The sequence below is a fragment of the Hibiscus syriacus genome, unplaced genomic scaffold (assembly GCF_006381635.1).
Source record: "Hibiscus syriacus cultivar Baekdansim isolate YM2019G1 unplaced genomic scaffold, ASM638163v2 tig00110332_pilon, whole genome shotgun sequence".
Taxonomy (NCBI): Eukaryota; Viridiplantae; Streptophyta; class Magnoliopsida; order Malvales; family Malvaceae; genus Hibiscus; species Hibiscus syriacus.
This window is the reverse complement of record NW_024062688.1, coordinates 6,330,501-6,345,915: the sequence shown is the minus strand read 5'-3', so window position 1 is coordinate 6,345,915 and position 15,415 is coordinate 6,330,501. Positions and strand designations below refer to the sequence as shown.

Sequence of the window (15,415 nt, the reverse complement as noted above, 5' to 3'; positions counted from 1 at the left end):
CTTCATTTTCTCTTCTTTATATAACACAAAAGTCCTTCAACGTGTATATTTCAACTTTTCTTTGTATAAACTAAATGCAATTTGAATGCTGCATGCTGCTTATTTTTACTTTTTTTTTCTCTTTCACTGACTTTTTCTTTATATCATCAATATCCTTTTTTCCCTTTGATTTTTTAAAAATATCATATTCGTAAAATGATTCGGATTTAAATATAAATCTATAACCAAATGTACTGCGACTTATGGTTTTTATTATTATTTTCCTTTCAGATTTTAAATTAAAATATGTTAGTGATAAAAAACATTATAAGAGGGCGATTTTATCGGAATATCTCATTAGAACTTAAATTTAAATTTGATTATTATTTTTAAAAAAAAGTTTAAAATAATTTATAAATTTCAGAGAGCTTAAAAGATCAAATTTATCAAAATAGGAGATTAAAATTATATTTAAGGCTTAATGCCCAAACTATTTTTTTTTCCAAATAAGTACTTACATTTTTTTTGATATGCTTAACATTATAAACGTTAACATTTTAAGTGTTCAGGTCATCAACGGTTTTAGTTTTTTCCTTAAGTGACACGTGTCACAACCTGATAATTTTAAAAATATTTTTAAAAAATAATATTATATTTATAAAAAACCATAACTTTTCTTATATTATAAAACAGTCCCAAAATCTCAAATTCTAACTTAAGTATGCCGTCACCGTCGTCTCCGATCACGACCACTACCGCCAACATAATCCTTGCCATCATTCTAATTATAACTTTGGAAAAAATAAATTTTCATGTTTGGTATTTAAAAGATGAATTTACATAAAGAAAACTACTGATGTGACAAGCGCGTGGAATTTGTATAGAGAAAATGAAATTCAACTGAGAAGAATGGAAGGACGGCTACGACGTAAAAGAAAATGAGATGAAATGTTTTAATTTAATCAATCTAGTTGTAGCCGTTCAAAGTTTCAGCAGCGTCCCCTTTGGTGCAGTCTGTATTTTTAAAATTATTCTATTCTTATCAAATTTAGATTTGACTTGTATACTTCCTAAAGTGCTACCTAAGAATGGGGTAACTTAAAATGGGATGTAACTTAAAAATGAGTTGCAACTTTTAAAAGGGGTTCTGCCATACATTTATTATTTTCGTCTTTTGACTTTTTGATAAAAAAAATACATTTGGCTTTTGTGTAAAAGGTAGTGTGGGTAGCAAAATAAAACCAAATTTGATTTTGTGGGAGAGAGGATCTTCATGCGTGAGAAACAAGGGTGGAGAAAACAGTTTTTTTGAAGCTTTGGTACATCCTTGATCAACTCTTCCCTCGGAGGTTCATCTATGATTTAATTGAATTGATTTTTAGACAGCAGTTAGACAGTTTGATATTTTTGAGTTTGTACCGACGGAAACGCCAATTTACAGCAGTAGCATTTTTGGTGATTTTCTCTCACTTTTTCTCCAATTTATTACCCTTGTTGATCCAAGCAGCCTCCACATGTATTTCCAATGCCAATTTAACTGCAAATAAACCTTCAAAATCAAATCCTGCAAATTAGATTTAGAATAAAACAAATCATTATTGTGTAAGAGTTATATAATTTATTACACTCTAAGCGTAGACCTAAGGATACACCTATCTTTCTTCCTATCCTAAGATCAAAACAAGAAATTTTCATTTTCGATCGTATTTTATTTTACTGATGTCATTTATGGAAAGATTATATATATATTAATAAATTCTAAATTTAATTTTAATCTTATTTAAAAAAGAGGGAAAGGAAAAAAAATATTTCTAGCGAGTATAAAACCCATAAAATTTAAGGGAATATAAGGATTATTTTCGGTATGTATTAATAATGGTAAAATCAAAACATCATATTCTCAATAACATCCGTCCAATGATTGTTTAAAAATGGATACATGAAAACATTTTCCCTCACATTCTGGTCATGGTTTTTACACCAGTTCTATTAGTGAACTTGTTTAATACATTCATATCATCGTTTAAGCATCTCATTTTTTTATTATTATTCTGGAGTGAATATAAGATGATATATGTTCAAAAGATTATCAATCATTTGACGATGAACGTTTATATATCCCTACAAATATCGTGCTCGACTTAAAACTTTAAGTAATGACAAAAATCCATTAACTACTGAGGTCGTTTGGTTTGTACAACATCCCATTAACTTGTAAGATTGGTTGCTTATTTCTCAATTAAGAATGCTAAAACATGTACTAACTTTTAAGCATAATTAACGCCACGTCTCTTGACAATAAAATGGCTAAAAACTGTTTTGAAAACATGAGTTTAATAGGTAAGTATCCCACGATTAAACGCTAGTGCATGGTGCATCAAATATAAAGCAACTTAACTTTTAAATGTCTTCTCTTTTGCTTAAAAAAGTGCATGAAATATCATACAAACTTGAAACAAGGGGAACTGGTTGATAAAATTTCAACCTCTGCTGAAGATTAATATTTGAGTTGGAAGAAAACAGACTTTTCAGTTTACACCTTTAAACTACTCCCTCCACTTAATTGTCCATATATTAAGCAAGCGCCTCTGTGGCCATAACCACATAGCCAAGGGAGACAATGGGGAGCCACTGCAATTCGCATTATGATATTACCATGTCCAAGAGAACCAGGAAGCCATATTTTCGATCAAAGCTCCCCAAGAACAGGTGGCAGTGATCGTAAAAGCTTGAAGCAACTCATCAACGAAAACGAAAACCAGATGATGAGCACATCTCAGGGTCACCATTTTACGGAGGAAGAGAAACAGCTCCAGCTGGTTACGAAACACCGACACCATGATGAAGTGAAGCTCAAAGGAATTATGAGTCGCTATGTTAAAGCTTTGAGCCATTCGGTCAAAATCAAGCGTGAATCGTCTGTGGGGTCCAGGAAAAAACCTCTTCTCCCAATAACAATATAGTCTATGCATCACACACACCTATCTATACGTATACATGGCTTAAGCTGTTTACATTAATCCATCTTCTTAATTGAATTCCAAGAGATCTAGGCCATTTCTATATACAAGTTGTATTTTATATGATTGTTAGTTTAAATCTTTATCCGAATTCCGAAACATCTAAGTACCTTGATCAAGAAGGGGTTTATCAAATCAATTACTCAGCTTTTTAGGGACATCATCAAGTCTTCTTAGATCCAACCCTAATAAAATCTCTATTTATAAACGTGTTACAAACGATCTACAATATGGTCCAGTTACATCCTAAGGAGCCGCTCTATAAATCTATCACCTGTCCTACGGAGGGGTTCCTGACTTCCTACAAAACTTTCTCACCAGAACCCTTCATAAACAACTTTCAACGATATTTATCTCAAAACCCTATATCAGCCCTATGGTCAATTTTTAAAAAAATAATAATCTTACCTAACAATTGCTAGCAGCCAAGTAAGAAAACGAGAGAATTTTATAATTTATAAAAGATCAATTCGGGGATAAAAGCAAACCAAGAGACCGTGTCAACAACTAAAAGAAATAGTAATAAATAACAATGAGAGTAGAAATGCAAAACTAAAAGAAAAAACATACAAGGGTAAAGTTTGGGTTTTGGTCGTTTGAAGCATTGGTGTCAATTTGTTTCCAAAATGGCCCAAATGGTAACTACAAACTTTCCTAAATAAGTAAAAACCAACGAAATAGAGTTTTTACTCAAATATCATCCTTAAAAAATTAATATCTAATAAAGTGGATCAAAATGGAAGAAAAGAAAAAAAGGACTAAAAATATTTACATGGATTTGATCTAAAAATAAGAAACACATGCAATAAGGGTCAAAGAAACGAGTACGAGCCGAGACGAACTCCGACGATAATGTGTGTGCAAGAGACGAACTCCGACGATAATGTGTGTGTAAGAGTGTCATCTTCAATCACTCAATGAATGTATGTTTAAAAGGTTATATTTAAACACTTGGGAAAAAAATCAATATCTAAACAGTGTGTGATTTGATAATTTCATCACTAAAGAAAGTTGTTGATTTTGAGCTGTTAAAAACATATTATGAACTTGATTGGAGTTGGGTCTTGAACTCTGTCTGTTGTTACCTTCTGAAATACTTGGGATCTCAGTATTTAAAATTGTCTTTGATGTCGTAATGATATAAGTCTATTTAAAAGGTTGTATTTAAATGGTGTGAGTGGTTTAATGGGAAGAGGAAAATAAGAAGTGGATTTTTTTTATTTGTTACTTGTTAACTCAGACTTTCACTGGGTTAACGGGAGTTAACGGATAAGTGACTAAAAACGAATGAATCGATAATCTAAGGGATCAAAATCACTCTTATTTTAAACTAATGACTAAAATCAAACAAACCTAAAATATAAAAAACCACCCGTATAATTTACCCTTTAGATATTAGTTTTGTTAAGGGTGATATACTAATATTTGGTTAAAAGGGCCTAAATATTATTTACCTAACATGCAAACATTAGGTTTAATTAAAAAATAAGTTCTCAAATTATACTTTTATTTAATTTAGGTGTTTATTATATTTTCTGTCAAAATAAATATCTAACATTCTTAAAGTTATCATTTAAATGTTTGGTCATTAAAAAAAATAGGTCACCTAATCAGTATTTAACACATAATATATATCTTAATTTATTTTAATATTATTTTTTAAAATTGCAAAATCATTAATTTAAAAAAATCCGAAATCTCCTAAATATCTAAGTCCCAAATTCCTAAGTTTCACATGTCTCAATCAACCGTCAGTGGTCATCTCTTTTGTCATCAAACTCCAATTGGTCAATCGTCTTTTTTTATCATTATATATTGTACGTCAAACTCCGATGGTCAGTCGCCTTCTTTATCATTACACGTCGGGCGATGCGTTAATAAGGTACACATTGAATCATTTGGTGCTTTTTCATTGGTGTGCTCGTCATGGTGCTCGATTTCTAGAGGCATTGAACCGACGGTTGCGATGAAATCAAATACTCGCTGACAATTTCTCCGGTGCAACAGTCCCTTAATTCGACCATGTCCACTGTTTCTGAAACCGTTTTTTACCCAATTATCGTCTGTTCATCATCGTTGGTGATATTACATTGTCACTCGAACCAAAGTGGAGCCGTTTGATTTTTCAGCCGCGGTTTATTACCTGATCTTTGATTGTTTAAGAAGATTTGAGGATTGAAAAAATTATTTTTTTAAATTTGGTATTCTTATTTTTTTAAAAAATTAATACTAATAAAAAATAATACAAACATCTCAAAGAACTATTAGTTGACCAATTTTTTCAACAACATTTAATGAGTACTTTAAGATCATTATGAATAAAAAATTGAAATACATGACATATGGTAATTACGTTTGAGCATAATATACTTTTTGTGTTACAAAAAGTTACAAATTTATCCCCATGTATTCATTATGTTTTAAATTCGTTATTTTTCATTAAAAATTTGACGGTATTCTGAGTTGGATATTAATATGTTATCCGAGATATGATAAAATCGGATCCCAAAATCTCATACGATTATCATATCTCAGACAACAAATTAACATGCAACTCAAAATATCGTTAATTTTTAACAGAAAATAATGAGTTTGGAATATAACTAATAGTTTGGTGATCATTTTGTAACTTTTAATAGTCAAATATCTCAATAAAATAATATTCTATAATCAAATGATCATTTCATAACTTTTAATAATTAGAGAATTCTATAAAGCAATATTCTATAAAGATAAAGACCATTTATGTACTTTACCCTCACATACCTTATTGAAAGGAATTTAAGGAACTAAAGTAAACAAGAGATATAATTCAATTAGGCAAATATTTATTTATTTATGACAATAACAACGTATTTTAGAAATAAAAAAGTTGCATGAACTAAGTTATCTTAGCAGTTGAAAGAATGCTTGTTATTTTTAGAGGTCACAATTCGAGCACCAAAAATTATTAGATATTTGAACATTAATTGTTAAATAGTTGAGAGTCTTTAAAACAAATACTATTATCTCGTCCCATTATTTTTGTCTCATGTTATCTAAACACAAAATTTTAGAAGATAAGTTTGACCATATGTTAAGATATATAAAATGAAGGAAATAATTTTATCATCCTTAAATGTAATTGATAGGTGTAAAAAAATAAGATATAAAAAGATAAAAGGTAAATATAATTATTGTTGTTACGCCAATTTTAAAAATTTAGTGGAACAAAAATATTACAGATTAATAAAAAAAACAAAAAAAAGTCTGATTTTTGGTTAAACCGGATGATTCCTAGTTACACAAAAAAATTACAGATTAATAAAAATAAAAAAGTCTGATTTTTGGTTAAACAGTGATTTAATGATAAAATTAAGGACGCGTTTGATTTATAGAAAAAATCATTATCAAAGGAAATAATATTTTTTGGAATTGTACACCCGTATTTGGTTCACGGAAAAATTCATTACAGATTAATAACTTATTATCAATAGTAATATTTTTGGATTAAAATGATAGGAATGTCATTATCTCTAAATTTTTAGGTAATGAATAATTCCCACTACTTTGGACACAAATACTCTTGAAGGTGTTCGTGTTCAGTTCGTGTTCATTTAAATTTTCAATATCGTGTTCATTCCATTTATTTATTTTTGAAGGTGTTCGTATTCGTTTATTTATTGTTCACGAACATGTTCATTTAATATTCGCGAGCGTATTCGTTTATATGTTCATGAAAGTGATTGTGAGCACTTTCGTTTAGCGTTCGTTTAATATTTGTGAACATATTTGTTTATACGTCCACGAACGTGTTCATGAGAGCATGTTCGTTTAGCGTTCATGAGAACAGTAGCCACCAGATGATTGCACAAGGTGATATTTATCAAATCACTTGGCAAATGGGCCAATAATGCCTCAGGATTAAGTTTTTATCCAACATATACAAAGGTATACTTGTTGAGACAGTGCATAAAAAGGAAAGGGGAAATTTTCGTAGAACTGTGCAACGTGCACTACATACTTCTTAACTGAAGGAAGTAGGAACCACTATTTTAGCTAATAATCTTACCCAGGACGTAGGTATTACAATACTTAGAATCTTATTAAAAAGTCAGTTTGTTCAAAAAACTATCAGTTAATACCGGGAAATAGGTATTACGTCACATCTTCCAGGATCAACCAAAACTTGTTGGGAAATTTTATTTGGAAAGCATTTTCTTGATCTGCATACCCAGCCAAATATAGGCATTTGATTTCACAAAGAAGGCATATTTTAAATGGTTCGAGTATTATTTCTAAAAAATTTCATGGATAACTTTAGCCTTCTCTCCTACCACCCACAATAAGGAAAAGATAATAGGGTTGGAATCATAAAATTTTCTGCATACAGGTACCCAAAAAAAATGTGTATCGGAACTAAACTGCAAGTTAATTAAGTCATAAAGCAGCACTGCAACTTCTAAAAGCACACACGGATTTTAGAGAGAAATCGGTAAAAAGAAAAAAGGCGCATCATATTTCTCAGGAAAATAATATCATCCGATCTATAAAACAAGGAGAATGGGATGGAAAATGAAATGGATGTATTAATAATTTGGCTACAAAATATAAAGTTTCACCTTGCACTGACTATTTCTAGCATCGCACTCGTCAGCTGCTAAGCCCAACCTCAAAAGGAAAGTAGCAGCATCTGTGTACCTGAGGATAAAAAAACCAGAAATAATGTCTCATGTATGGTTTTCTTACATAAGCAAATAATGTAGTTTCCTAAGAACAGGTTCTCTAAACTTACTGGCATTCCAACACATTTGACATTAATCACATCCGGTCATAGATAAGCGGATGCTGTCAGCAGTTAACATGTAGCTTGACAAGCAGAAGAAAAAACTATTGAATGGGCAATTAAACAAAGGTGAAAATTGGCTTAAAAAGAATCACAATTCGCATGCTCCAGTCTACTCAACCCAAACTCCATAGTTCCAGACATAAGTTAAAAAGACACATAAACGCATTTGAAATCCTTTATTTTAAGAAAAGGAAAAAGTATTCTTACTTTAAGAATGTATTAAACCATATGATGTACAAGTGTGTATAACTTTCATTTCGCAAACCTAAGAATGAGGATTTATATATTATATCTCAACAGATTAAGAGGCAAATCCTTCTCAAGTTTTACATAAACGCTGGCGGCAGCACGATACAGATCAACGGCCATTTGTTCCTTTCCATCATCTTCGAGAATAACACAAGCATCAGTATAGAGTTGAACAGCATCATCGGGCAAAGCATCCTCCAAGGCACTACAAGAACAAGTACTAAGAGATTAAAAAGAAGATTGCAGTTGTGAAACAGTTGGTGATGTTGTAAGTAACTAGATTATTGGATGCAAAACAAAGAGAATTTTGTTTTTTCTTTTAAAGGGTTCTTGAATTGATTATAGATTACACCATGTATATTGACAAATATTATGCAGAAAAGCACTAGGAAAAAATACAAGTACAAATGTACAATACAAAAAAATATATGGGGACAACCTGCATGAATGTTTATTTGAATGCATATTGGTATAGTGAATCGATCTTCTTCACGTTATCAATAATAATTCCATAAACACGTATATCCATTCCCTCTCTGCATCCTAACAATAAAGACCAAGTTTTACAAACTTGGAAGTGGAAAAATTGAGTGAAACTGGAATCTTTGGATTTGAAAATTCAGAAAATTCCACATCCACAATATTTGGGCTCTTCTTCAAAATTCATTAAAATATCAAGATATAAGTGTTTTTCATGATATTTTCTTGCATAACGTAAATTATAATGTTTGAAAGCCAATTCAAATCAAATCGCATATTCACGGATTGATAATGCAGAACTAAAAAAAACTATAATGGCATATTCACGGATTGGTTCATAGAAATTGATTTTGTTAAATTGAATGTTGATGGTGCTATGGACAGGTGGTGGCCGAAGGGAGGAATTGGTGGGCTTATCAGAGATGAGAAAGGAGTGATGTTGGGTTCATTCTCAGAAAAAGTGGGATCCGGTCCTCCTATTATGGCATAATTGATGGCAATGAGGAGAGGCTTGAATCTGTTCATGGATTCGGATTTGTTGGTAAATCGAAGGCTTATTTTGGAGTCTGATAGTGTGGTAGTAGTGAAGTGGATAAAAAATCCAGCAAGCTCCACTCCAATGTTTATATCAACTGTTAAAGATATAGCATACATTGTGGTCAATAAAGGGGTCATTGTTCGGCGAGAGCAGCTAATTGTGAAGCGGATGAATTTGTCAAACAAGGGATTGATTAAATGATAGGGAATTAATTGGGTTGTTGTTTGTCTACTATTGTTATATCGGGAAAATTAGGGAATGATATTTGTTTGTAATTGGTTGATTAACCTATGACGTTGTTTTGTTGTAGGGTATAAACTTATTCATGTAGGTAGTGTTGTTTTGCACTATGTTGAGTGGGCTACCATCTTTTTTGGGTGGTAGTGTGATCTTATTATACTTGGTTAATAAGCAATAAAATTACTAAGGCACTCTTTTCCTCCTTCCGATGTCCGTCGAGTCTTTGTTGCTTGATGGTTATGAAGGGGATTTTTAACGAGATATCCCTTTTTATAAAAAAAATAGAAATCAACTTCTGTCGACCATATAAGATCAACAAAAAAAAACTTAATTGTGCAAGTTCATCTTTGATGGAAAACTTCTGTTAAGTTCCATCTAAAGTACTAGCCATAGTTGAAAAACCTGAACTGGAGATTAGTATAGTTGACATGCTGTAAAATCAGAATTCTGACAACATAAAGTTTAAACAATGTCTGTACCGGGCAAGCCTTGGCAAGTGAATCAGACGCAGGTTGTGGTTTGTCACACTGCATATATAGCTCAGATGCCCTTCTATAAAAGTCAATGACCTCAGTCCAGTTACGTAGTTCCTTCGCTAAATCAGAAGCAGACTCCATATGTTTAGCAGCATCCCAGGGACTGTTGCTTATAAAGGATGCAAAATGGAGATATATTTGCCTTTTCTTTTTTGGTACATATGTAGATTCACTGTTGCTTATAAAGTAAGCATATCATACAAAATGGATAATAAAAAAGTGAAAGAAAGTGATTAAGGATACGAAGATAGCATCTCTTGCCCTTTGGAAGCTTTCTCAAATGCCAACTTTGCTTTCTCAATCTCTTGAAACTCGAAATCCAATTGCTACATACATCATGAGCAAAACGAAAAAGCCATCATACCCATAGCTAAAATTTCATGACCAGCCCAACTAATTAGCAAGTAAAAGGCCCAGTAATACACAAGTCCAATGCCAAGCATAAATGAAAGGTATTAGAACCCTAAAAAGGGTATCTCATCTTTATCTTTTGGATATCCTAGCTTCAATCTTCTTCGTCTTCTCTACTAAGCTAATATTTTGTACAATATCCATAACCATGGATCCTGGACAGACTTAAGCATTGGAGTGCGTCACGGAGCTCAAGCTCTGGCGCCTATTAGTTCATTTTCATCTTGCAGAACCCGAGAATACCAGGTCTGCCTTCAGATCTGATCCATTCTAAAAATGGCAGAAACAATTTACGTACTACATTTTATTGTAGAAATTTCATTAAAGTATGGACCGAATATTTTGGATAAGGATCCTGGAGGTTGAATAATAAGTAGATAGCATACCAGCTTGTTCGTAAAAAAAAGTAGCACTTTTCCAATCAGCACTCCACCTCGTAAGACTTAGCTTTGTTCTACAAATATAAACAGAGTAAAACAGTAGGAAATATTGATCAATTCAAGTTGCGGGATGCTGATTAATTCAGTTTTCCAAATTTTCCCTTATCTACATCAAATCAATTTGATCCTTTAACAGTACAGGTGAGGAAATTGCATATAAAAAACAAACTCAAAAACAAAAAAAAATCGAAAAGTTCAAATCTAAGAATCTTAAGCTAAATTACAACACAATCTCCGAATAAACATACAAGTAAGAGCTCTGTAGAGAGACAGAGAGGAGTCTTACGGCTAGTCGGCTTTTGAGACGAGCTTGTTAGGATCGGAGCTGGACATGGCGTCGGGAGTTATTTACTTTCTGCGAATTGTGGACGATTGGTGGACTTGATTTAACTTCGATTAGATGGCAGTGCCGTATCTTGCGGATGAAATCAAATTTTAAACGCCTAAAATGAAATGGATAAATAAAAAGAAAGATTTGTTTATTAGGATGAAAAACATGTAATCATCAAAATTTTATCAATTTAATAATTTTAACTTATAATTAGCGTGTTTGTTGGTAAAATATTTTATGAAAAGATATATATATTTTTTATTTTCACGTATTTAACTGGGTAAAATAATGAGGCCCGAATTTTAAAAAAACTTTAAATTAAAATTTTAAATCTAATTTAAAATTATAATATTACATTAATAATGAGAATGTCTAATTTGAATCAGTAGAATCAAAACAATCTTTAATTTTTAAAAGCATATCAAATAATTTATATGGTAGAAATGCAATATTTATAACCCATGCCATAATTGACAGGTTTTGCCCTAAAAAGGAATATCAAAACCCCTTTTCAAGATTGGTGCAAACTCAAATTACTAAGTTTTCATAAATTAATCAAAGGATTAAAACCAACAACGGTAACAGTGGTAATTCACAATAACCAATTAAAGCCACCCAAGTCCTACGACCTTAAACCAAGATACACAACAATCACAGTATCAGATACTGATAGACATGGCACTGCCAAGTTCCCCACCACTGTTCACTGTGAATTCTCATTTCTATTCTAATTGATTCCAGTACACTATATGGAAGCTAGATATATTAGGACAAAGGGATCGATTTGCTTCCGCCTAATTATCTCATACAACAGACATTAACAAGTTTTTCTTTTTGACCTAATCAGAAATCCCATCTGGCAAATACACGGCCAAAATGAAACTGATAACATTTACCATGTAGCACATAAACTACAGCTCCGTTCCTGAAGCCTACCCCGATTGATTGTCATTTCTCATCGATATCCCGGATGAAGGATCAAATTGCTCTCCCATGAAAACTGACTGAGTTTGTTGGTAGGAGGCATTTAAGCTCGAATCTAGTATCTGGTGGGGAAGTACAATCTCTGGTTTAGCATATGCTGCAGTCATGCTCACCCGTTGCTTCTTCTTCAACCTCTCTCCCTTAGGACTCCCTGCTGGGGAACCCACATGGCAAACAGAATCTGGGGTCAAAGGCTCATGATGAGAGGAGAAAGACTCGTCAACAGAGTGGCTCTTGGCAGAAACTCCTTCTTTGGCAACCTTATCCTGCAAAGGGGATTCTGAAGTTGGGGCTGGAGTTGCAGGGTCAGTCTTCTTGTCAGATTCCAGGCCACTGTCACCCAACACTGGGATGGAAGCTCCTGAGCCAGGTGCATCTCCAAGGACTCCACTAAGACGCTGCTCTTCAATAATCTTCTTTAAATACTTTCCTTGAGCCTCTATCCGTAACTGTAGCTGTCTCTGCACCTGTCGTATATCAGAGGTATGAAATCTGTGATTTGAGAAAACAAATGAAACACCTAAAACTTAAAGCATGTGTCTAATATGTGAATAGAAATTTGCAAAATTGCTCCAGGTTTATAATGAATACAGAGAAAAATAATATCTGAACGTAGCTGACACTCAACACTATGAAACTCAGAAAAGCAAGTAGAGCCCAATAAACATAATAACCAAAATAATATATTAAATTTGGATTGAGAATACATGCCTCCAATTGTTCATGCAAGCGCTTCTGCACCTCCATCTGCAACTTCAGAGCTTCAGTAATTTGCATGCCCCTGCAATCAGGGAAAAAAACCTTCAACTCTATGCAACTCATGTTGATCAACCTATGTAAGATGAAAAGATATTTTCATCATCTAAAGTGCACAATCCTTCCTCAGATGTACAATACTGAGTTTTTATACATTGTGGGACAAAAAAGGAAATAATTGAAATATCCATATTGATTCTTAATACAAGGAATAGTAACAAGTGGTGATAACATGTAACCTGGCCCCTACTTCTTAAACTCTTTAAAACAAACAAGAATTGAGGTACCAAACTGACAGCCAATATCTAACTAAATACCTGCACCACATATTTAGACGGGAATGCTTTGCATACCCAACTCCAATAGGTGAATATATATGAAAAAGAAAATTTTCAAAACAAAAATAAAACCGAAAAAGCTACAGCTTTACTCACGACGAACCATCCAAATTGGAAAGCATATCCCCAGTTTCCTTTTTGTCAGGCTTTTTACCTTCATTCAGAAATAGAATAAACAAACAATATCAAGAAGAAAGGTTTTGTACAAAATAACTCAAGTTATAATTATGAAGAATAAACTTAACAGCAACAACAATTTAAACATCAGTCTACATCTACATTAAAAATAAAAAGAAATAGGTTATAAACCTACCATCAGAAGAAGAATCAGGGAGATATTTAGCAAGTCGATATTTCTGGATGGATCAGAAAAGTAAGGTCAAGAAAAGCCATAGATAATAAATGAACTATTCAACAAAATCCTCACTTCCTGGGGCAACTCTGAACCCATGTACATAAATAAATATCGTTCTTCATTAGGTTGACAAAAGAATTATACCTGTAAATGACTTTTGACATGGTATATTGTCAAACCCTGCACACCCATGACCCTAAGAACTCCTTTTGGTGTAGCTCCTGAGAGAGTAAAAAGAAAGAAACCCGTTCACCATTATAGACCTTTACCATATATAAACAGGAAAATTTTACGGTAATTAAGATTTCTGCATAAACATAAACAAGTCCATATAAAAATTAAAGCCACCACGGTACCTAATGGTTTCTCGTGCTACTTAACAAGAAATGATTTTATAGATAACTTTCAACAAACAAAAGACTAGATGAAAGAGAGATGCTCAAGTTATGAAACCCCTTTTAACCATTTATGTTTCCACGAACTTAGCAAATTGCTTTTACTTCTTTCTAAAAATTCTTACTACAATCTTGCACCAAAATATAGGCAGCATAATTTCCAACCTTTTGCAGTTTTTTTTTCTTTCAATTCAATGGCCAATCTAGTCAATTGCAAGCACATACAAATTCAGGATAAGAATTAATTAATAGCAAGGGAGACCGTTGACAAGACTCACTATCTGGCCCACCAAGTTGAGCTACAGCGTCAACAAAACGGTCATGAAGCTCATGTGTCCAGCGTAATCGTTGCTTTGATGCAAGATTTGGGTTGTTGGCGAGGCTGCTTCCTCCACTTACTGGGTCCATTGAGCTAGCACCACAATCTAAATGTTGACCATGAACTATCGAGTTGCTATGAACTAAACTTGAACCTGGAACATTCTTTGGTTGATACATTTGTAGTTCATCTACATATGAAGGGGAGTAAAAAGATTCATACAGAGTGTAATAAATGCAAAGCACTAATAGATTCCATACTAAGAAAGACCCAGACAAATGTTTAGCACCATTAGCTGGCCAACCCCTTAGTGTTTCCGCTTTTTTGTTATTTCAGTGTTTTCCTCAAGAGCACTCTAATGACACTTTCCAAGGTTACTAACTTAATAATTATCATCATTAGATGCATTCAGTTTGTACAAACAGAAAATTGAAGTGACGTCCAGCTGATTGTTATTGTATACTTGAAATATGAATAACGTTCAATAGAATTAAAAAAAGTATGAAGAAAACAGGGGGAATTTTTTCTTAGGTCAGAAAAGAGAAGATGGTTGTCGAAGTCCTAAAAGGGTCTATCATTTAAAACCCTAAATCACACCAGATTACAGGCTAACCAAACATAATTCCTAATTCTACTCCATTCATTTAACCCCGGAATCGAAATAGAAAAGAGAGTGAAAACGAAAGCTGGAGGTGAAGATGAAGAAGCTAAAGTTTGCGGAGACCCAAAGGATGAAAGCATACCAGAAGCAGATCTACGAGCATCCCACCATAACTTCTTTTTCACGATGACTTCAACTATAATTTAAATATTTCAGCAAAAGCGGAGTTTGCAATTTTTGGACCCCAAAATCCAAAGCCGGAGAAAAAGCCCAAAGACGCTGAGCAGACGCTTATTATTTCTTCTCCTTTTTGTTCTCTCCTAAGGGGGAAACGAAACGATTCATTTATTTTTATAGCAGTCTTCAAAATTAAAACAAATAATTTATTTTTTCTACTTCCTATTGCCATTCTGTCATTCTTGGTTACGAGATATATAACATTTATTTATTTTCAAAGTTTTATCATTTTATATTTTGGAAAATACATAATTGTAAATGTTTATAAATAAATAAATATAATATTTGTTGATGATAATGAAATAGGAGAATGGCATGTAGCGACCGGCCATTCACGGAATCTACCTAGTTATATTCCGTCCATTCTTAAATTATTCC

General features: G+C 32.8%; 1 protein-coding gene and 1 pseudogene across 2 annotated transcripts; both read right to left on the bottom strand.

Moving 5' to 3' along the window:
• Positions 1-8,145: 8,145 nt before the first annotated feature.
• Positions 8,146-11,203, bottom strand: LOC120119587 (annotated as a pseudogene).
• A 428-nt stretch (positions 11,204-11,631) lies between these two features.
• On the bottom strand, positions 11,632-15,090 carry LOC120119582 (myb family transcription factor PHL7-like). 2 transcript variants are annotated; one of them, XM_039139394.1, is made up of 7 exons: positions 14,943-15,090; positions 14,159-14,389; positions 13,630-13,706; positions 13,444-13,486; positions 13,227-13,284; positions 12,748-12,817; positions 11,632-12,503 (listed from the first exon to the last, which is right to left on the bottom strand). In XM_039139394.1, exons 2-7 carry the CDS (start codon positions 14,376-14,378, stop codon positions 11,985-11,987), a joined length of 987 nt encoding a protein of 328 aa, XP_038995325.1. In that variant the 5' UTR covers positions 14,379-14,389; positions 14,943-15,090; the 3' UTR covers positions 11,632-11,984. The 2 variants fall into 2 exon arrangements, with proteins under 2 accessions (XP_038995325.1, XP_038995326.1); XM_039139395.1 differs by having other exon boundaries at positions 14,159-14,305; positions 14,943-15,080.
• Positions 15,091-15,415: the final 325 nt, after the last annotated feature.